The 24192-nt window shown below is 39.8% G+C and overlaps 1 protein-coding gene across 17 annotated transcripts in view; it reads left to right on the forward strand.

Annotated features, from left to right (window-relative positions):
- Positions 1-24192, forward strand: part of EPB41 (erythrocyte membrane protein band 4.1) — a 166224-nt gene that overhangs the window by 124244 nt on the left and 17788 nt on the right. For 5 of the 17 annotated variants that reach the window (XM_045859204.1, XM_045859199.1, XM_045859201.1 and 2 more), the window contains 3 exons: positions 619-681; positions 5457-5633; positions 7358-7408. In XM_045859204.1, coding sequence (XP_045715160.1) covers positions 619-681; positions 5457-5633; positions 7358-7408 — 291 coding nt within the window. Of the gene's footprint in view, positions 1-618; positions 682-5456; positions 5634-7357; positions 7409-7798; positions 7928-8720; positions 9414-18598; positions 18665-24192 lie in introns of those variants that run through there. The other 12 variants (XM_045859210.1, XM_045859206.1, XM_045859202.1 and 9 more) reach the window with 9 other exon arrangements.

A 24192-nucleotide genomic window follows, 5' to 3' on the forward strand; every position in this document is an offset into this window, starting at 1 on the left:
TTATACATATTTATTGTGAAACCATCCTGACATCTGCCAGTGTTGTTAATAACTCTGTGTTTGGCTGCTCTGCGCCTCTTTCTTCCCAGCTACAGAGTGGGGCGAATTGGTTTCTGCTGACTATGATATTGAATGATCATGTATAAAATGCCCATAGATCTCTCTCATGGAAAGGGTTAGAGATGTACATACTGCAGTATTGCTGAGTATGGCATTTGTCAAAAAACAAATGTCTTAAAGTATTCCTCTACTCTGTAGAACATGGAGTTTTAAACCTTCTTAAAATCATGTATTTTAAGAAAACCCCTCAACAGCTCAGCTTCAGGAACGAACACGAAACAGCGTGTTATGTAAGAAGCCAGTGAAGCCAGGAGCACTGTCTATTTAAATAGCATCATCACGCCCTCCCATCATTCATGCACAAGGCCATCCGTTCTCCGTGGTAATTGTGTTCTCGGTGTGTCTCTGTGTTCTGTGACCATTTCGTGTTGGCATATGCTGCGCTGTGGACATTTAATTTTGAATAACTTTTGGTTTGCCAATTTGCAATTTTTGCCCGCAAGAACGACATTTTAATTTGTTATGCTTTTCTGTTTTTCCCCTCTTTCATTTTCACAGAAAAAGAGAGAGAGACTAGATGGTGAAAACATTTATATCAGACATAGCAATTTAATGTTGGAGGTTTGTATGAACTTGAAGCTTATTTCAGTTGGTTGCCTGTAACCTTCTGCATTCTCCGCTGATGCCCCTTTCTTCTTTCTGTGCCGCATTTGGTTTGCATGCCATTGCATGGGAGAATTTTAGGTTTCAAGTGCTTTTGCATGTTGGTGAACATGAAGATCTGTAACCATCTCACGTGATTTCTCTTTAGCTTCCATCTCTCATACTTGCCTAAAAAATATATGATTGGGACTACCTTTGCTTCTTCTGGTTCCATTGTTTTATTGACTTCTGGAAAATTTTTATCGCTCTTAGAAAATTTTTCAAATTTTCCAAGCATCAAATTCGTTATCTTTTGAACTGGAAAAGTAAGATACGTGATCATAATTCAAAGTGGGCTTAAAATATTGGGGATACCAGACAATGACAGAAAGACAGTCGGAGGGGAAAAGTGAGAGGCAGGAAGGAAAAGGAGGGAGCTTAGCATGTAATGAGTAGTTAGTATGACAGAAGATAGTTTAATCATAGAAACAGGTGCGTAGGTGTGAGATTGTTATTTTAGAGATGAGAAAATTAAGGCTTAGAGAAATTAGTTGATTTCCCTGTGGTCACAGAATTGGTAAATTGGTAAAGCCAGGATTTCAGATAGGGCCTATCTAGTCTATTAAACTACTCTCCCCCCTCTCCCCCCCACCCATTCAGAAATAGCAACATACTGTCTGCTGTAGCCACTGTAAGGTCATTTTCCTGCTACATTCAACATTGGTGAGATTTTTACCGGAGTTATGTTGCATACTTTATCTAGTTTGGGGCTCTCCACATTGGATGAAGAGATATACATGTAAAACTCATTAGAAGATTCAGGGAACTCCATGAGGAAAAATTAAGGAAATTAGAATTTTTCTGTGTGGAAAAAACTGAGTCCGTGTTAGGTTACATGTTGAAAAACTCTTATATAAAAGTTGATGGCCAGACTATTTTGCAGTTCCGCTCAAGACAGAGCCAAAAGAAATGAGCACAGACTCTGATATCAGGGATTTAACTTAGATATAAAGGAAATATAAATATATAGGAAGATGGTAAACATGGTTCCTGCCTTCAGGAGGCTCACAGCGTGGGGGAGTGGGGAGGAGAAAAACGATAAGTAAACAAATAGCAATAAAATGATTACAAGTTGTAATAAAAACAAGGAAATAACCCATAGGCTGTGCTAATGAAAGGGATCTACTCGGAATAAAATGGGCAGGAAATTCTCTCTGAAGAGACATTTTCACTGAGACCTGAAAGATGAACATGTGTTAAATGTGGTCAATGTTATTAATCTGGAAGTGTGAAAAAACTTCCTGAGATAGATACCTGATTTAATGTAATGGTCTCTACTAATTACTTAAGCTCATCTTATTCTTTGTCAAAGTGTATATTTTAAGTGCCTGCTATGTTTGAGGTACTTTGATGGAAGTAACACAAATTATCGCCAGCCTTCATTGATCGCATCCTGGGTGGCGGGCACAAACCAAGTGCTCTACATACACTGACCTTGTGTAACACGAGGTCACGGCTAACCCTAAGACATTTCAAACGTGGCGACTAGATCTCTTTGCTTTAGCCCAGAACTGAAACCACACCTGGATGGTTCCTCTTCTGAGATTAGGAAGAATGACAGAGTCAGCTGATCTTCTTGAACTCAGCGATACAACATCTCCCAATTTTAAACATGTCTATTTCTTGGCTAGTCCATCTCTAGTGCTTCCTCTTACCTGGAACCTGCAGTACCAATCATATATTTTCATTTGTTCCACGAGGTGTGTTATGGCTTCTGAGACTCACGAAGTCCCTGTGTGTGATGTGTTCTTCCCCAGCATTTCATTGACAGCAGTGAGAGGGGATTTCTAATAAGTGTGTGTTTGAAAATTAAAACTACTAACTACCTTTTGAGAATATTTCATATTAAATGGTTTGGTTTGATTGCTGCTTAAATTATAATATGATAGGCATCAAAAAGTGTCTAACCTGAAAATGGCTAAAGTTTGGCTAACCATCATTCTCTAGTTATTGTAAAAGTTTGGGTTTTTTTTCGTTCCTCCTAAGGAAGTTCTCTCAACCTATCTGTCACTCTGGCAGTTTTTTTTTTTTTTTTAAGCATTCCTTCCCTTACTCCTCCCCCACTCCCACTAATGCTTTGTTCTGGCACAAATAAGGTCGAGTTCATTTTTAGATGTACCGCCTCCTCCTCCATCTCCCAGAGGGAACTGGTAGCAAGTGTCTATGACGAATTCTATTTGGAACAGGTCCCTTTGAGATCTTAATTTTACTCTGTGCCCCCACAGGTTTCCAACAGAGCCAGCTAAGAAGGATGGAGAAAGCTCCCTCAGAAGCTACTGATGTTACCGAAACCTTTATTTCCTCAGGTTCCAGCCAGTGAAAAGCTAGCCAAGAAGAGTCACAAATCTCTCATGTTAAAAGGCTAACCTGGAGGGTTATGGTTTTACCATAGCATCTCTTGCTCATTTTTGTTTTGCTCCATTCACACTTTTAACTCTCCCTGAAACGTTAGGTTGTTTTTGGCCCAAGCAGATTTAATTTCCAGTCAGGCGCTGGGTCACACACAGGGCCTTCCGAGCCTGGTGGTTCTCAGTTGCTCAGCCTCCTACTGAGTCTCTGACTGCGCTGGTTCACGGCGTCTCTTTAGCTAGAGAATATGCTTTTCTCGCCTTCAGCTAGAACGAGAGGGCGAACTGCTGTTTCCTTATGGGGAAGCCCAGGTTCATGAGCTCTGCTCACTCTTCATCCCAGAGAGCCTCGGGACTGCCCTTGCGCGCCAGTTTTCTCTTGGAATGATCGCAACGCAAATACGCATTGTTCATTCTTGCAAGAATAGAAAGGATCGACTATTAAATGAATTTTCTGAATGAATATCTCCAGAATCAAAATTGTGTCATGTGTCCCAACCGATTCTCTTTTCCTATGCTATTGCTCCCTTTGACATTGCTTTGGAAAAAAACATTTAACTTAATTGAAGCCTAAATGGCTCCAGAAAAAGAAACTTTTTAATGAAATGGGCGTCATTTTTTTTTTTCAAAATGAGGCTGTTTCCCACAGAGTCTAAAAGAATAAAAAAGACTAATCCCAAAATTCACACAGCATATTAGGAGATATATTTAGTACTACGCTTTTCTTGGACACAGAGCTGCCTTGATATATAATAAACATAGAATTTTTAGCAGTTATCAAGTGACGGGCTCCCACATATTTTGGTCTCAAGCATAGATCTTTTGAGTTTTTTCAGAGAAGTATTTTGGACAAAGAACATTTGTGTTTTTGTCTTCAAGTTGTATTTCTCAGATTATTTCTGGCCAATCTCCCTTTTGAAAGTTGTTATATACTTCCTATTACGTAAACCTAAATATTTCTCATTATGTCTAGCTTTATTAACCTTAGTGTTGATCATTTCTCCCTAAAATATACTCTTGAAGAGCTTACCCCTAGTTGTCCAGTATGCAAATCTGCTGGGACAGTTGAGGTATTTTATTTATTCTTTTATTTTTTTATTATTTTTTAATCTTTGCCAGAGGATGTTTTTATTGTTGATTTTTAGAGAGAGAAAGAGAGAGAAATATCTCTGTGAGAGAGAAACGTTAATTGGTTGCTTCCCGTATGGGCCCCAACTGGGGACTGAACTCACAACCTAAGTATGTGCCCTGACCAGGGGTCAAACTCGCAACCTTCTGGTGCATGGGACAGCACTCCAACCAACTGAGCCACCTGGCCAGGGCCAGTTGAGGTATTTTAAATCATAAGGAGATATATAAGCTATTTGAAGAGTTCTTGTTAAATCACTCCCCATTCACTGAAGGTTAGTAGAAGAAGGTCCCTATTTTGAATGCTACTAAAGAACGAAGTGAAGCTGTCAGGAGCTAGAAAGCACAAGCCTTTTAATTTGTGTGAGTAGTATTGGCAAAGGAAAAAAGCCATTATATTACATACCCCTGAGTAATTACTCAGAGATAGTAACAACCTGCTCTGAAGGCCTGAGTCATGAATTTCAACATTTTTTTTTTTTGGTAATCTTGGAATCAATCACTTTCTCCCAGAGGAATATCTTTTTTTAAAACAATTATAGTTGACATACAATATTATATTAGTTTCAGGTGTACAACATAGTGATTCAACTTTTATGTACCAGTAATAAATTCTTATATCAAGAAAGCACTATTCCTGTTTACCAGAAACCAACAACAGCCCCCTGATAATAGGGAAGCAAAACTATCTCTAGGTAGAAATAGAGGGGTACCGTCCAGTTGCAACTTATCCCAGTGCAAGGCCGTCAGTGAGGAAAGCCGAATCTTTCACCTTGTCCTTCGTTTAGTAGTTTCTCCTTGTCTTTTGCTCTCTCCATCCTGCCTGAGCTGAGCCTAAATCAGTTCATATCAATCTGAGGCCAATTGAGTTGTGGGATTACCTTCTTGGGATGAGGAGTTGGAGAGCCAGCACTGTGTCATAATGGGAAGAAGAGTTGCAAAACTGAGTGAGCTCCTTCTGGGTTATATAACTGCTAAGAGCTGTGGGGTTATGATGCTTCGTTGCTTCTAAGAAAAGCACCTTGTTTAAAAAAAAAAAGCAAGCAAATATACCATGTTGTATATTTACAATTTGAATGCAATTTTTGGATTAGTAATATCTCTCCTGGATGTGGTGTGTTTTCTACCTGTGCCCATAGTCTGTGACGGGCTTCCCTTGGTGTGGTTTTCATTCCTCCGGGTATTTATTGTTTTGCATCTTTGTCCTTTCAACTGTAGGATTTAGAAAAAAGTCAAGAAGAGATCAAAAAACATCACGCCAGCATCAGTGAGCTGAAGAAGAACTTTATGGAGTCTGTACCAGAACCACGGCCTAGTGAATGGGATAAACGCTTATCCACTCACTCGCCGTTCCGATCACTTAACATCAATGGCCAAATCCCCACAGGAGAAGGAGTGAGTACTTTGTCCGCATGACCAGTTGGGAGAATGAGAGAAATAAGTGTTTTTGTATATTAATGTCCTGTATCTGAGAGAAAGTCTAGAGCTGAAATTTATTTTTGGTGCCTCACCAGTTCACGGCAGCTTTCAGGCATTCATCCAACACTCGTTGGCTGAGTCACGTGGACGACCCGGTCTGGTTATGGGAGCCACTCAGAGCTCCCGGTGGGCGAGCGGCCTGAGAACTCGCTTGGCAGCTGCACGCGAGTGTGTGCTCGCAAACTGGCCATAAGCCCATGGAACTTTATGTTCAAACTGTGCCTTCAGGAACTAGAGATTGTACTAAATTTAGTAAGGTCAAAATTGGAAAGGAATACGCATTTTTTAAAAAACTTTATTTGAACATTTGCACAACTTAGAAATGTCTGGAATGGTTGACCACAATTATATAATAAACCCAGGAGGCCCCTAAGCCAGAGAATGTAGAATACCAAGTATTAATAGTTGTGTTTCATTTTAGAAAAACTGTTGATTTTTTCTTTTATCTTTATGAGTAACATCAAACTTTTAATTCACTGTTTTGTAACATAGTCACAATTAGATACCTTTCAGGGGCTGTTCTTTTCTATCGTTGTCATCACCTATTGTAGAAATTCTACACCTAAAGAAATGAGTATGTGTAATGAAAAAGTTACCTTGAGCATATATTCAAAAAGTCTCTACTTACTTTTTAGCCTGGCAGGCTAAAGATTTATATAAATAGTCACAATGACTCAATGAGTGATTGTAATGATTTTTAAATTATATGGTTGTTTTTTCCCCAAAGCATTAACAATTCTAGTTAAGAAAGGTAAAGTGATGTCTTAATAATTAAAAAAAACTGGTTTTTATATTTAGAATCTGTGATAAACTACTCAACATATTTAGTTTCTGGAACTGGAGAGGATAATAAAAATTGGTTGACAAAGGGTACTTTTCATATTTTTCAAAATGTGATTAAACTTGGCTAATGACTAAACAGAACCGAGCCAGTTTCCCTGAGTAAGGGTGGAGAATTCCTGAATGAGGGGCAGCTAAATAGAGCTCCCAGAGGTGGTGGGATGCAGTGATTCCTACCCACTGTCCTCTTGGTCTCTGTGCCCTGATATACATGGACGATGGCTTTGTATTCCGAATCCAGCTAATGTCCCCTGAACTGACTTTCTCCTCACAGAGACGATGCCTTGCTCTCTCGCCTGGTAACTGTGTGTTTTCTAGAGGTTTTCTTTTGGAGTCTGTACATATAATATAATAAAAGATGCTTAACTGCTTTGAAAAAGTAACGGTATTTTCTTCGATGAGGTTGGGTAAAGTTGAATCAGTCTCCAGTTCCAGAAAATGCCTTACATCTTAATAGGAAACCCTTCAGAAACCATCTCAGGGCTGCTCTGGGGAATGGCTGTGTCATCCCGTGGACTTTTAAAGAAATGACTCTTTATAAATTAAATTAGATCGGTGGGGATAGTCGAGCCACTTTAGCTCTGCGTTTGTGTTTATCACCCTCTAAACGAATAGTGGAATAAGTAAGAACTATACTGTCACAAGCTTTTACGTAGGATAATTCCACTTTCTGGCCTATCTTACTTTTTAAAAAATAATTAGGACAATGTTTATGTTCTCTGGGGATACCTCTTCCACCTTTGACAGCATTTTTGTTGCATTGCAAGCAACTGAATTGTGTGTAATTTGTGTATGACCAGGTGAAGAAAACCTCTATCCTTCCCTCGGAAAGAAAGGTTGGTGGGCCAGAGGTAAAGCTGCTGTTACGACTTGTGCTTCTCAATCACAGTTTGCTCTTGTCATGGCACTAAGCAGATAATCCCCCAGAATCAGACAGCAGCTGCTGAGTACCTTTTTTTTCTTTTGGCTATACTAGTAGATTCACATATGCCACCTTTTGACCTAACACATAACCTTTCCACTGCTGCAGCTTTTGCAGCTTTCGATTTGCTTATTTTGGCGCATGGCTGTTTGAAAAGCTGCATGAAGATAGAAATATGTATTCAGAGAAAAAAAATGAATTTAATTGTACCCTATTCTTTTTATGTTGTCTTTCTTCTCCCCTTTATTTTCTTTTAAAAATCATTATTATAATTTTGCATCCTTTCTTTTCCTTTTTTTTTTTCTTTTTTGCTGACCAGTCCCCCAGCTACTTCCTCCCTGATACATATCACTTAGGGGTGTGCAAAGAACCGGTGTCGAGCTTCCAGACTGACCCGAGAAGGCTGGCTCAGCTGAGAGAACTGAGGGCCAGGTTTTTCCTTTCGTAGATAACAGCTGTCTGCACTGGATGGCAGAGGACAGAGATTTTGGGGTTGGGGGGTTTACAATCGGACAATTATAAAAAAATAATTTTCCTTAAAAGTGTCAGAAGTATTTGCTTAATGTGATGTATAAACCTTCATAATGGTCATTATTATTTTTAATCATAATTCTGAGAGAGAGGGGAAGGGAGTTTGCCATCGTTAAGATTTGTGGGTTTGGTTTTTTTTAGTAGACCTTGGAGACACATATGAACTTTTATACTTTTTTTCTTTGCAGTCTTTAAAATGTAAAGGATTCAGATTTTTATTGCCTTGAGCAAAAGCTAATTGCCATATTGAATGAACTGTTACAGTTTTTTAAAATCTATATGAGAGATATGAGGATAACTTTTTATATTCTACCATTCTATTTGTAATAAAGGTGACTTTTGTGATGGCAAGAAGAATGCTTCATTATTGGCTTTGCCCAACTGACCTGGGAAAAACTGGTAGTAACAAAGTAGTGAAAAATGGCCCCAAATTCTTCTCTGAATGTCCTCAAAGGGCGAATAAGTACTATAAGGAAGTCCATGATTCCTTCAACTTTCAGGACTTCTAATGTCCATTCAGTAAAAAAAAATTACGTATGGAGTACTGTTGTCATAGAAACATTGCTGGGGGAATTTGCCAAAGTAAAATAGAATGTCCAAAAGACCTTCCCAAATCCTTTGCACATCCCCAAGTATCACTTTTAAGCATTTCTCATCTGTCATTTTGTTCATCTTTCTCTGTCTTTCTTGATCTTCTACCGTGAAAGCAGACACAGGAACGTGCTCTGTTAGTGCAGGATGAAGAGAAAATTAAAAGGCAAGAGAGATCTCCTGAAAGAGCTTTACCCCAGCAAGAAAATGAAGAAATTCTTCCCAAGGTTTCTATTCCAATCCCCGAGGATCACAAGTCTTTCAAAAAGTGCCACCTCTACTCTAGTACTTTTCTACCTCCTCGTTTCCCTTTCATGATGTCTTTTCTCGTGGTTCTGGCATTGGCTGTGTGGTGGTTGGTCTTTCTGTGACCGGAAAACAGGGTGCTCATCCGAAACGTCAAGACTAAAACTGTCAAACCTGTCACTGACTTCTACCATGTTATCTCCTGTATGATGCTCTCTGATCTTAATAGCTCACTGTCCTAGAAAAGCTCTTGTGATCGTTTTTCTGTCAATAAATGTTACTCTTTGTCGAATACATATTCTGGGGCACAAAGGAGTAGGAATAGATTGCCCAAGCCAGCTTTCCTTCCTGAAGTTTAACAAGGGCAGAAGAATCAGATTTAAGCTTATGGCGGGTTGGTTCTTTCCCCCAAAGCATCCACATTTTCGTTCTGCGTGTTTTCATTTAGTGGGCTGTGTCCTTCTCTCCAGGACTTCACACAATGCCGGACACTCTGCAGAAGCATCAGGTGGAATATTTCCCTAATCTTCTGTAGTTGTTTGTGTGGCGTGGGCTTTGTAATTTAAGAAAACATTTCAACTTGCTAACCTTTCCAAAGCCTTAAAAAGACACGTTTTAATCTATGAATCCAAAGCCACTCCTTTTCTTGCGCTATCAAACCAGTACATACAAAGGCCTTTTTTGGGAAAAGGCTTTTGTTTTCTGTGGCCTTCTCTACGTGTATTTCTGAGACGTTCAGGGACAAACAACTTTATCCTGCCTGGCGTAGAAAAGAGAGCCGCAAAGGTTAAATGCCATCTTTTCACAAGTAACATGCTGGTGGTTTAAGGAAAATGGTGCTGGTGTCCCTGGCCTAGCCTCCAGCCGGGTCTGAACTTCCCAGACTACTCTGCCCGTCTTTAAAAGTCCTGGAATACAGATTTATTCAAGATTTGTGCATAAACATACCCTCTTCTGAATTAAAATACTGTGTTACTTCTTTATGACTTAAGTAGTTGTATTGCTAGGAGCAATATTTAGCCATATGGCAAGCTTAAAAAAAATATATATATATATAATATATTTTGTTTTCTTGATACATTTCAGACCTGTTTGTTCTTACACTTGTCTTGAAATCAATTGTTTTTAATTGATGGCCTTGTGAGCTATAGAGTTCTATGTGACAAGTATGTGTCCTCTGTTTGCATGTTGACTTTTCAGACTTTCCTGAAGTAAAGACGAGCGTGCTCTTTATAACAGAACTCCGATGTCTAACCTGTCATTTCCACCTCTGCGTTGATGAAGTCTTGCATGTAGCTTGCTTTTTCTGGCACTTGAATGTACCAATATGGATGATTTGGTTAATGTTGTCTCAAATATTTGTTTTGAAATCTGAGTCCATAGGGCTATCAAAGTGGGATTATTGCACTTTATTTTACCTCTTGATGCTTTTCAGTTGATGAAACTGCTAAACAAGACTTTTTGTTTTGAAGGTGATGGCTTCTTAGAGGAAAAAAAAAGAACAGTAAAGCCAAGAATCTTTTGTCCTTCATTCACTGCCGTTGTTTTATTGTCTCTGCGGACACGCAGAAATAATTCTCTGGTACTCCTGAAAAGTGCTGCTCTGTGATTATAAGCTTCCCCCCACCCCCCAAAAAAAGGGAAAAGGAAGAAGATTGGGTTAAATTTAAAAATCTGGTGTGAGCATGTATCTTTCATGTCACAGACTATGTCTGTTTACAACAAATGTTTATAATTAAGAATATTTATTGATTTACTCATTATAAGAGATCTCAAGTCAGCCTGAAATATTGCAAGATTATTCTCTAACCCAGAAAGGGATCATTGTAAGTACTCCCCTTTACCTCTGAAATAGAGATCTAAGAGCATTCTTTGTGAAATAAACAAAACTGTCGCATTGGTTTAAATTCTTTTTTCAAGGAACTAAAAAGGAAATAATCTTAGAATTCTATTGGTACTTTTATAACTGTTTCAGATTATATTTCCAGTTTTCATTCCTATACACAGCATTTTATTAATTATTATTGTAAACTTCACCTTGAATTTTGTTTCCCTTTGTATTGGAGTTACTCCAAGCTCATTAAGTCTGGTGGAAGCCAACAGTACTTTCCAGTGTTCTTGAGCACAGCGGGGGTCCTCGCAGAGCCGTACTGATGTTTGAGGGGAGGGGCCTGTGCGGGCTCTGATAACCCAGCACAATTACCAGAGGCAGAATATTGGACATTACAGCTTTGTAGTACCTAAAGTTAATGCTGTCTGTGTTGGTCACATAAACCTGTAAATAGTTTTGGTTGCCTTCTCATACCTCATTCCGTTCTTAATACCAGAGACAGATCCTAATAACTGTGTCTCAGGGGTGTCTAACCCTTGGCCCACGGGCCTCATGCAGCCCAGGATGCCTATGAATGCGGCCCAACACAAAATCGTAAACTTACTTACAAAATTTTTTTTTTGCTCATTAGTTTTTGTTAATGTTTGTATATTTAATGTGTGTCCCAAGACAACTTTTCTTTTTCCAGTGTCACCAAAAGAGACACCAAAAGATAGGACACCCTTGGTTGGTGTTACCCTGGTTTAGTTTCTTAATGGCAGGTTGATAATTAAAAATTATTTGGACTAAAGTTATTAATACAGACCAGTAGAAGGCCTTGCTTTTGCCTTGCCTTTGTTATTAGTTATTTCTAGGGTGACTGAGAAGTTCGCTGAGACCTGCTAGTAATGTAGAAACAAACCTACCTCACGAGCATGAATGTTTAACATGTTCCAGGCACCAGAAGCTCTGGTTATTGTTCAGTTCTTGATCTTTTGGGGGCCAGGAAGACGGAAACTAAAAAACAAACACCCGTCAACTTCTTGAAATTTTTTATATGAAAGGAAGCAATTAAATAGCTCTGTTTATTTCCATCTAGTCCTTATTGGTATTTGAACAAGCGCTTAAAACCACTAAAGTTAAAAATGTCTTTCCAAATTCTTTACACTCTTAAACAATTCACCTTATCCATATAGTATATTTAGAGGGGCGAAACGCATGAATAAAACCAGTGTCAGTGTTTCGGGCCTATCTTCCCATCATTCTCTTCTGCCAGTACTTGGAGTGCGAAGGACCTTCAGTTTGCATGGGCCAGTTTCATACTTGTTTACATCTTCGGTAAGCGTTTTGAAGGGAGAAGATGTTGACTCCGTTAGCTAACATTAGGCTGGGCTTATCTGTGGATTAGATTTCCAGATCATCCTAGATCCTAGGACCCAGTACACTTCTTCCTATTAAACATTATTATAAATTTTAGCCTGAAATTTCTGTGGATATAAGCCAATTCACTTTCTCCTACATCACTAAGTCACTTCTGGAATACGTCCTACAAATAAGCACATACGGTACACCAAGCATTAGAGGTCTGGGTTTTTTTAGAAGGCATTACCAATCAAAATTTATATTTAGGCTTTACCCAGTGATGATGTATTTTCAAAAGGAAGCCCTAAAATTCAAAAATAACATGAGATGCTTTCTCACTGTTGCTTTCTTTTTTTGGCCAAGGGTGTTGAGTATAAAGTCGCAAAATCCCAATCTTCCTTCTGCACTGTAGTGGATAGCATCAGTAAGTCTGCTCTCACTTCTGCTGCTGTTACCCCACACGGTTTAGGGTCGGCCTCCCTCGTCCTGCAGCAGAACGTGACGCAGAAAGGGGCACGCTGGTGCGGACTGAGGAATGGGCACCTGCCCTGGTTGAGAGGGTGTGGCTGTTAGAGAGAAGAAGCCACAAAAAGTTAGGCTGGATGAGGAAGAGGGTGGCTATAATGAGCAGCTGCAAATTCAGGGAGGATTTCACTTTGTGAATGATATTCCTATCATACTAACACTTGAAAGACAAAAAGAAGAAAAAGTAGTTTATTACGTCCATGCATAGGAAATACGGACTAAACACTAACTAGCTTTGATAGTAGCCTGACTATATGCATGCACAACAGATTGTTGAGGAAACGGACGCTTTAGGAGCGCTTTCCTCATCTGTTGTGATTGATACCCTTGAGGGCAGTCCTCCCCTTTGTCATAGTCAGGATTCTGTTTGGGGTAAATAGTGAATAAATCTAACATTTCAGAGTTTAAAGGGGAAAAGGAAGCATGGGGTCCCAACGGCCTCGTTCGGTCCCCCAAATTGGCAGAGGATGCCGTTTAGCCTCTCTTCCTCCTCTGCTGCCTCTTTGAGGAAGGGTCTTTGTGCAGGACCCCATCTCAACAAAACACAGAGAATAAAAATTAGGGAAAAACATGGTGACTGCTGTCGATCCATTTGTTCATTTGTTCATGGCCCGAGAGGGTAATGAATTGCAGGGGTGTTAAGAGGTGGAATTATCAGAAGTTTAGGAGCCAACTCCTCTCCCCTGTAATGCTTGACTCTGCTGTACAGGGTCATACAGAGATGTAGAGACCAGGTGGCTCCTAGCCTGTGTTTAAATATCTCCCAAGATATATAACACATGACATCTTTGGACATCTCTGGTTTCTGTATATAAATCATTCTTTTGTTGAGTCAAAATGTTTTCTCATAGCTTTCTCTTCTTGGTCCTGAAGAATTTTCTATCTTCCACGTTATAAGCTCTTTGTATAGTTAAAAGTAACTTGCATGTTGGAATTAAACAGTCATTGTCCTCATATAACCTACCATCTTATATCCGGATGGGTCCAGGCCTCCTCCTAGCCTGTTATCTGTCTGCTCTCTTCCTCCCTTTTTCTTGTTTTCCTGGCTTTACCAGCTCTTTCTCTTTCTGGCTCTGTTGCCCGTAGGTTGCTTCCCTATTTTTTTTTAGCTTTATGTCCTCTCTAAAAGAACATTTTGAAATTTCTGGAAATCCCAGCTTCTTCACAGATTACACAGGCACTTAGGATTTACTTTTTATTTTCTCAGATATTTTATTTATTTTCAGAGAGAGGGAAAGGAAAGGAGAAAGAGAGGGAGAGAAACAGCAGTTGATTGCCTCTCACACGCCCCCAACCAGGGACCTGGCCTGCAACCCAGGCATGTGCCTTGATTGGGACTCGAACTGGGGACCTTTTGGTTCACAAGCCAGTGCTCAAGCCACTGAACCACACCAGCCGAGGCCTGGGACTTATTTTTTAGACCAAAGAGTCGGGGTGGGATAGTTTTGTAGCATTGGAAACGTCTTGCAGCCAGAATCTGTTGACAAATGAGTAGCACTATTTTATTTTGAAGAAGCATACCGCCAGAGTCTGCATTCTAAGTTTGCTTGCTGCCTCTGACAGCCGACTGTCCTTGCATACTTTAGCACCCCCAAGTGATTTGATTTATACCAGTGTGATATGATAAAATTATGGGAACTTACTCTCTGTTAACATTCTGATTATGGCTTAGATTCCCACCAAAAAAATGATATTAAAAATTTGAAATATTATTAACCCATCTCTTTCAGTTTGTCATCCTCAAAACTGTGAGATTGTCAAAGCGAGAAGCTTTGCTTTATTTAGCTGTTTGTCAGTCTATCACCTTTATATCTCAGACATATAACAAACGATAATTGTTAAATGATAAATCACTGGATTGACTCTAACTCTGGATTGACTAACTCTTCACCTAGAATGTCTTCTATTGGAACACAGATGTGCGAAATTAATCACCATAGGCCCAGTTGGTACGTGCAGGTGGCCCCCAAAACCCCTTGTAAGACCCAGAAGCCTCTGTCTCTTGTTAATTCTGCAGCATGGTCCCTGGTTTATTCAAAGAATCTGCATATACCTCTGTGATGGGTGTCAGTCTCTCTAGTGATGTCTTGTAATTTGGTTCAGTTAAAATCGCTTATCCATTTCCCACAGATAATAATCAACTTTTTCGCTATAGAACATATTCTCAAGACTAGGGTGCATTTCTGTATATATAAGTTCATCTTGGATTGTAATATCAGGCAGGGAATCCGTTATTTGACAATTTGTGTTTATCCAGACATACATTGCAGAGAGAAGTTGGATACGTTTGTCTTTTGTGTTTCACAAGATATAAAACCACCAACTGTATCAAACTTGTGATATCGAGTTTTATCCATCAGATAGACCAAGGGTTGGCAAATTTTTTCGGTAAAGGGCCAGATAACAACTATTTTCGGCTTTGCACGCCACAGACCTCGCCCTTTAGAGTCAAAGCACCAGAGACAGTGAGTTAACGAACGGACATGAATGTGTTCTAATCAGACTTTACTCACGGACCCCGAAATTTGAATTTTAGATCATTTTTGTCATTCAATATTATTCTATTTTCCCCCAGCCATTTGAATATGTAAAACCATTCTTAGCTCATAGCCACACAGAAAGCAGGAGAGCGCTGGATTTGGCCCATCGGCCGGCCGCAGTCTGCTGGCCCCTGACGTAGGCCCAGGTCCAGGGAGCCAGAGAACCGCTTAATCACATCCCTGCCTTTGTGCTGTTTCCCAGTCTCGGCATCTTCATTCAGTGTCGAAGTGTCTTCTCATCTTGTTTGCGATTAGAAATGGAAAACAAAAGACAAGCTATTTGTTTCTGTTTATGTGGCCGTGGGGGTACACCTGAACTATAAAATAACTGTAACCACCCCAGCACACCTGCCTTTGTCAGTTTTCCAAATAGTTCTCTGTTAACTGTGCTTAAAACACACTCAGTGATGAATCCAGCTAACTTGTTTGGTGTTTGTTTCTTAGTTTTTAAGAGTTTACCTCTATTTTCCCCTAGGGAATAATCGATTCCCAAATTTGCCTTCTCTTTAGCCAGATTTTAGACATTACCTAACAAACATGGTAAAGAAAGTGAAATAATTCTCACTCTGAACTTTTGCTACACCTTAGTGTTTTAAGCAATTGGGTATTTAGGAAAACATTTTAGAAGGGGTCCTCTTTGAAAGTAGGGAGATTTTTCTGAGAGGAATCCCTCAATTCAGAGCCTAATGTGGCAGTATCTACCAGTAAGTCAGAATAAAATGAAGTTACCTTCTTTTGTAAGTGTCTTTGCTCCCCAGTTGACACGGTTGTGTTCTGAAGGGTCCCGTGGTCTGCAGTGAGCTTTGGGAAGTGCTTTCTAAACCCTAACCCTGTGTTTCCTTGTGGTCCCTGGTCCAGGATTTCTGAGCTCTGATGCTCAGTCGAGTAAACTGTTTATCCATTTAGCAGTTCAGCAAATATTTAAGCCTAAAAAAAAAATCTGCTAAGAACTTCTCTTTTGGAACAGTTTCTTTGATATTTTTCTCATGTTATTGGCTCTGTTAATATGTAAGTTTATGATGAATAAATCTCATTGCACATCTTTTGCTGGTTGATACTAGTTATCAAGGAAAGTAGGAGCTAGTCATGCCGTACCTAGACAGGCCACTGCGGGGGGCAGCGGGGGGGCGGGGGGAGGAAAAGGAACCTCTGCCTCATTGGATCATCAAGAGATACTGTGAGCCAGTCTTCCCAGAAACATTCTCCTGTTTTTCTGTTTTTCTCTTATCTCTGCCAGTAGTAGTCTTTTGTTTAGTCCTGAAACCGAGGTAACCTATTGACATGTGTTCAGTTCTCAAAATACTAATATTTTAAATAAGCTTGGAACTCATTTGACTAATTTATACCAAGTTTTTAAAATGACTTTTTCTTACCAACTTAATCGGTCGCTATGCAATTGTCACATCTGTTAGGAGCATTTTTTAATATGCTGGATATGTCTTTGGGTTTGTTTTTTTTTCTAAGAGCACCCTACGAATCAGTAGCTATTAACCTGCCAGGACTTCCGCTCGGATCACATGGAAGAACAAGGATGGGGTGGGCGTGGGCCGTGGGTGTGCGGAGAGCTTGCCCCTGTGATGTGGAATTAGCAGACTGCGTTCGCTTGATCTCTTACTTCACCCTGGATGAACCTTATCTCTCATCCTCCCCTCACCATTCTAGATTCTATTGTATTACCCAGGTGATTACTTAGAACCAACACTCTGCATTTTGAAGTGATCTGTTTACCAGCTCAAAGTAAGTACCCTGTGGAGGTCTGAGCAATGTAAAAAAATTGCAGTGTTTCTCCAATGCCACATTTCTTTTCGGAATTTGTGGAAAATGTTAACATAGAAAACCATTTTCATTATTACAGATTTCTTCAGGAGGAGAAGACACTGCTAGCTAGTATCTATAGTTTTCTGAAGTGCTTATTATTATGGCTTTATCATTTTTGGAATGGGGACTTCTGAGAAACCCTGCCAAATGTGTTTCATTGTGTTCCACGCTAAGTGAGTTTTTGTGCAGGTTAGAGCCCCTTCTCTCCATCTGCATCTCTGCACCTCAGCCCTTCTTAGTCTAAGGAAACAGAACTGACCGACGAAAGGCTTCTGGTCTCCTAGGTGTGCTTAGCGTAACCTTTAATGCTTGCTCCATCACTTTGACGTCTGTAGCTCTGTTCAAGTCTGAGAACACTCATTTGATCTGTGGAGTCCTTGCTGGTGAGTGCGGTGTGAAGGCAAAATTTTTCTATTACCTAATAGTTAAAATTTTGCAGCGGGCACTGATTTTGAAGCTGTTTGCTTTTACCTTCGCATATTGTGGGGATAATCTAATAACAGCACTATTTAGGAAATTATAAAAACTATGCTTAAAGGATACATCACGGGCAAATTCCACTTGCTGGCATTTATGAAAGGCTGTGTTATGAAGTGATTTTCATATAATACGCAATTTTACCAACTGTGATTTAATTAAGGCCAACATCTTCCTAAATAAGCTCCTTTATCCAGATGTAATCTTTGTGTGCCAGAAAGCGGCAATGGACCAGGAAAATGACTCAAGTTTCATGGAGAAGCTAGTGAGTGAGCTCTGCAAGGTTGTATTTCTAGCTAGGGATCAATAGCACGCAAATGTTATTTTTTTTTAAAAGTTGGGGAGGGTATAGCCAAGAGAGAAACTTTAGAATGAAGAAACATGTATTGCATGGTGGAAAAAAAAAACCCGGCACACTGGAGAGGAAAGATAGAATTTTTAAACCATCTTTTGCTGGCCACACAGTTACTCTGTTGTTAGTTTATCCCCACATGCAGTGTTTGCGATTCTAATGTCCTTTTTTAACCCATCAGTTGGCCTGAGTTTCCCAGCAAAAGTGTACCAAAACTGTTATTGCCGAGGCTTTGGGGGGCAGAGGACCAGGGAATGTTTTTTCTTTTTGGTAATTTTTGTCCTTCTTTCTTCATTTCTTTCCTTTTTTGGCTGAAGAATGGGCTCCTGCTGCTTCCCTTGTCAACTTCATGTGCTGTTTACATGTGGCTTTTACAAAAGAAGCCATTACCACGTCTGATTTATCTATTATTGCAAGTGCCCATTCAAAAGCATTTTGTTTAACTCGACAAATTTAAAAACTTATGGACAACACTGTGCTGATTGCTGGGGGAGGGGAGTATAAGGGCACTAAATGGTAATGGGAAAAAATACATTGAAGATTAAATTAAGAAATCCCTAGGTTTATGTTCCTAGTGATTATTATACAACCAAGGGAAACACTGTTGTTAATTTTTCAAAACAGGAATAATACCACAAATAGTGGTATGTTTTGTTTTTTAGAGCTCTTCCCAAAGGCAGTAAAGCCATGCTTTGCCGACTTGCCATGTTTTGTTCAAGGTCGTAGAAACGAAGCACTCGCAATGAACTGATCTTATCAGGACTGGACTGTACATGTTTTAGTTTGCATGTTGCAGACCATTCGGGGGTATTGTTTAAATACATTGTTGATCATTTAAGTGACTGTCGTATTTATTGTTCACTTTAGTTAAGAACCAGGCGCTGGACTCTTCCGCTGGGTATCTTCCTTCTGTGCTAAGATAACCTCGATTCCTGCTGGTTCTGTGGGCACTGGCAGCGCAGAGCGCTTCTTACTGGGCTTGCACGACGAGGGTAATGCACTCTGGGTACCTGTGTGTCTGTGCACACCCCTCCCCTTGAAGCCCACTGTCACCTTCTGCTCACTCCCTTCTTCTTACCAAAAATTTATTTTTAAAAATTATACAAATCTTATTAAGAAGTCTAATGGATCCCCCAAATCCCCCCCTTTTTTCGGAGGTGTTTGCATTTCAACAGGCCACAAAATCATTGCACAGATGATGGAGACATTACAAGGCCAGTCCTCACTCTCAGTGTACTTGCTAGAATGGCAGAATAGAATGAAGAGAATGTGAAAACCAGTGGTAGTTTAACAGATGTGGTGCATTTAGGGTTGCGTTGTGTAAGTGACTATAGAGGTAGTATGCAAATTTCAGGCTCTTTCTTGCAAAAGTCAGTAAATTTCAGGAAACAAAACCTGTGGCTAGTAACACAGGAAGATATGCTTTGGGTTTAGAAGCAATAAATCTATGAAGCTTTAAAACAATTATAGCCCTGGCTGGTGTAGCTCAGTGGACTGGGTGCCAACCAGAGAACTGAAAAGTTGCTGGTTCGATTCCCAGTCAGGGCACATGCCTGGGCTGTAAGCCATGTCCCCAGTAGGGGAGCGCTCAAGAGGCAACCACATATTGATGTTTCTCTCCCTCTCTTTCTCCCTCCCTTCCCCTCTGTCTAAAAAGAAATAAATAAAATCTTTAAAAATAAATCAATAAATTCCTGTTAATTAAACCAAGCCTCAAGCACAAAGTCAGAAGATAATTTAGTTGGTATCCAAAAGCAAACAAAGCAAAAAATACCATCATCAAACCAAATGACATTTTGTAACTCTAATAAATATTTGTTCTTCATCAAAGAAAGTATTTTTTGGTGTTCTCTGCTTGAGCCCCTAAGTATATTTATATAAATGCAAAACTCTCATTGATTGGAATAGAGGGTTTGAGATTATTAAAGATGGTATTGGTACAATGAGGTAGGCCAGGGTATTTGTGCAATTTAGTTAAAGGATTTGTATTTTGGTCCGGTTGGACTATGAAAGTTCTTTTTGCAATCATCATTTGCGTTTCCTACTTCTCAATTTAGTCAATTTGATAAAACAAAATGTTACTTTAGCACGTTAATGGCCTTCCCTTAAACTTTGTCTTGTATTGGCCCTGGCCAGATAGCTCAGTTGGTTAGAGCATTGTCCCTGATAAGCCAAGGTAGTGGGTTTGATCCCCAGTCAGGGCACATATAAGAATCAGCCTCCCTAGCTGGGTGGCTCAGTTGGTTGGAGCATTGTCCCCTACACCAAAAGATTGCAGGTTCGATTCCCAGTGGGGGCACATGCATGATGCAACTGATGTTTTTCTCACACATCAATGCTTCTCTCTCTTTCTCTTTTCTTCTCTCTCTAAAATCAATGAACTTATGCTTCGGTGAGGATTTAAAAAATATCAACCAATGAATCATAAGTAGTGGAACAACAAGATTGATGTTTCTTTCTCTCAAATCAATTAAAAAATTTTTAAATAAAATTTGTCTTGTATAATTTCAGCAAGTAAGAAAACCCGATTTATTAACTTGTTTATAGTGTATGTTTAACCATGCATATATATGCAAGTAAAATTTTCACAGGTATTCTAAAGATATCTTTGAAAACATTGAATGGAATATGAGGGAAAACATTTTTTGAAAACTTAAACACATAGTGATTCCAAGACCTTCATTAGAAGTTAGCTTTATAACTGACATGACTATTTTCTTCTTTCTTTCAAAAATTTTTCTCTCAACTGTCTAATTCTGTTTGTGGTAGACTCAGTAACATTACTAATTTGTTTATTTCAGTGCTTAGTGTAACATTATAATACTGAGAATGCACCAAACCAAACCAAACCAAACAAAACAAAACAAGACACTGTAATTAAGTACAGAGACCAGCTCTGACAAAAGTTGGCCTTTTCCCAAGGTTCTACCATTGCCACAAGCACCACGTGGCCCTGAGCTTACTATGTAAACATGTTTAACTGCCATTTGTATGTATCAACATCAATATCTTAGATTCAACTCAATCTAAGTACCCTGGAGATTGGGTCGTTTCTTTCTCTCATTATCCTAAAAACCACCCAAAGGTTTTCTCTTCTGAGATGGCAATTAAGCAACTATCTATTGAACTTGGTCAATTCATTCTGATGTTTCATACTTGACTTTAATAAAACAAGATTTCACCTTGAGGTGCAGGGCACTCAGCCAAAAGAGAAAGAGAGAGAACTATGAATCATAAATCATTTTGATGTGAAGTATGATAGTGTTGCTCTATATCACTAATCTAGAGTTATTATTCAGACCCAGTTTGGGGATACTTTGATCTTTCATGTTCTACACTCCTAGTTGCTCTCATGACTTTACCAAGAGAGTGATCATTTTCTTTGAATGTCTTCACCGTTGCAGAGGGAGGTATCTAATAAGAAAATTTACCTAGGAATTAAATTACAGCTATAACCACATTTTCATTTGCATTCCTGAGAATATTCCTGCCCTCTCCAAATCAGAAAGCATTAAACATGATAAAGATTGTTTACCAGATTCTTCAGGTTTTGTAGATCATTTCATTATGAAACCAGATGCAAAAGCTTGCATAGGAAAATAATTTAATAACATTTTTTATTTTAAAAAGTAATGCATATTTATTTTAGGAAGGTTAGGAAGTACAGAGAAACACGAAGAAATTAAACTAGTGATATTTTACTGTACTTAAGGTCTTTTTCATGTGTATAATTATATGCATAAGAACATATAATTTTTAAATGGGTAAGAAATAAAACAGCACATTATCAGGAGGAAGGTGTAGGCTTGGAAGTTAGCATCTGTGGCTTTTTCCTCATTGCAGCATCGGATCCTGGTCCCGAGAGGGAAGCCCTGCCCTGTGGTCTCAGGGCAGTGTGGGCAGGGACCCTGCTGTTGTCCGCTCGGCCCTCACCTGCCTGCCCGAGATTTTAATCGAGAGAAAGATAAAAATGAGACAATAGCAGGTTCTTGTCTTCCTTTTTAAACAAGATTTTATTTATTTATTTTCAGAGGGAGGGGAAGGGTGGAAGAGGGTGAGAGAAACATCGGTCTGCTGCCTCTGGCACACGGACCGAACCGCAACCCAGGCATGTGCCCCGACCTGGAATCTAACTGGCTACCCTTTGGTTTTACAGCTTGCGCTCAGTCCACTGAGCCACACCAGCCAGGGCTAAGAGCCATATTTTAAAGTATTTTCTATGTCTTACTAAAGGGTCTGGACTTCACCAGAAAGAAATGAAGAACCACTGAAGGGTTTTAAGCTGCAAATTGGGATTTTCAATGTTTCGTTTTAGAAACAAACACTTGAGCAGTAGAATAGAGGATGCATTCAAGGAAGGCTTGAGATGGGAAAGAAGGAAAGAAGAAAAACTGAGCGCATGAGTCATGAGCGGGGTGAGGCGGTGTAAGAGCTGGAATGAAGATAGTAAATGTGCAGTAGAAACAAGCAGATACATAAGGGAGACATTAGAGTGGAATAGAAATGTCTTGATGATATCTGCGGGAGGTGGCGGGTGAGTGTAAGGAAGACATTGATGATATTCTCCGGGTTCTGGCATGGAAGACTGGGTGAACGATGGTGCCATTGACCAACGTAACAGAAACGATGGAGGAGGTCGGGGTGGCGGGTCCAGACAGCAGCAGAAATGAGTGTAATTCGGGCCACACTGCATTCCATATGCAACCTGGGAGGATGTCCAGCAAGCAGCTGGCTGTGTTGTCCAAGAGCTCTGGACAGCAGCGCCGCTGGAGAGGCTGGTTTGACTGTGTGTGTGAGTGCTTGCTGCAGGTGGTCATTTAACCTGACTGTTGTCAGCTTTCCTTTTTCCCAATGACTAACGCATATTAGGTGATCAGTAAATATTTGTTGAATTGATATTACCGTGGCTACAGCCTTTACCTTTGGCCTCCTCTGTACGTGCTTTGAAAAGAATGATGGATCTCTCTAATTTTACTCAGCAGTAGGCAACTTTGGGCCAGGTGGTGCTGGCCTGAGCAATGTTTAAAGTATATTTTGACTATGCTATTACAGTTGTCCCATTTTTTTCTCTCCTCTATCCCCCTCTAGCCTGCACCCCAGTCCCACCAGCATTCCCTCTCATTCGTTCATGTCCATGCGTTGTACATATAAGTACTTTGGCTTCGCAATTTCCTATACTGTTCTTAACCTCCCCCTGTCTATTTTGTACCTACCATTTATGTTTCTTATTTCCTGTGCCTTTTCCCCCATTCTCCTCATTCCCCTTCCCTGCTGATAACCCTCCATATGATCTCTATTTCTGTGATTCTGTTCCTGTTCTAATTGTTTGCTTAGTTTTTGTATTTTAGGTTCAGTTGTTGATAATTGTGTTTGTTGTCATTTTACTATTCATAGCTTTAATTTTCTTCTTTTTCTTAGATAAGCCCCTTTAACATTTCATATAATAAGGGCTTGGTGATGATGAACTCCTTTAACTTGACCTTGTCTGGGAAGCACTTTATCTGCCCTTCCATTCTAAATGATAGCTTTGCTGAATAGAGTAATCTTGGATGTAGGTCCTTGCCTTTCATGACTTGGAATACTTCTTTCTAGCCCCTTCTTGCCTGTAAGGTTTCTTTTGAGAAACCAGCTGATAGTCTTATGGGAACTCCTTTGTAGGTAACTGTCTCCTTTTCTCTTGCTGCTTTAAGATTCTCTCCTTATCTTTAATCTTGGGTAATGTAATTATGATGTACCTTGGTGTGTTCCTCCTCGGGTCCAATTTTTTTGGGACTCTTTGACATTCCTGGACTTCCTAGAAGTGTATTTCCTTCGCCAGATTAGGGAAGTTTCCTTCATTTTTTTCAAATAAGTTTTCAGTTCCTTACTTTTCCTCTTCTCCTTCTGGCACCCCTGTGATTCAGCTGTTGCAACATTTTAAAGTTGTCCCAAAGGTTCCTAAGCCTCTCTTCATTGTTTGAATTCTTATTTCTTCATTCTGTTCTGGTTGAATGTTTATTTCTTTCATCCGTTCCAAATCATTGATTGGCGTCCCAGTTTCCTTCCCTTCACTGTTGGTTCCCTGTATATTTTGTTTTATTTCACTTAGCATAGCCTTCACTTTTTCCTCTGTTTTGCGACCATACTCAACCAATTCTGTGAGTATCCTGATTACCAGTATTTTGAACTCCACATCTGATAGGTTGGCTATCTCCTTGTTGCTTAGTTTTTTTTCTGGAGTTTTGATCAGTTCTTTCATTTGGGCCACATTTCTTTGTCTCAGTGCACCTGTTACATTGTAAGGGGCAGAGCCTTGGATATTCACCAGGGTGGGGAAATCCATGTTGCTGCGTCGTGGCCTGTATGTGGGGGAGGCGTCCTAGAGGGAACAGTGCCACTTGCTCAGCTCTCTGTGGCTTTCAGTCACTTCCCCCACTACCCACAAACAAATTGGGCCCTTCTGATGCTGACTCCTGGGTGGG

The sequence above is a fragment of the Phyllostomus hastatus genome, unplaced genomic scaffold (genome assembly GCF_019186645.2).
Source record: "Phyllostomus hastatus isolate PE091 unplaced genomic scaffold, TTU_PhHast_1.1 phas_scaffold_182, whole genome shotgun sequence".
NCBI lineage: Eukaryota > Metazoa > Chordata > Mammalia > Chiroptera > Phyllostomidae > Phyllostomus > Phyllostomus hastatus.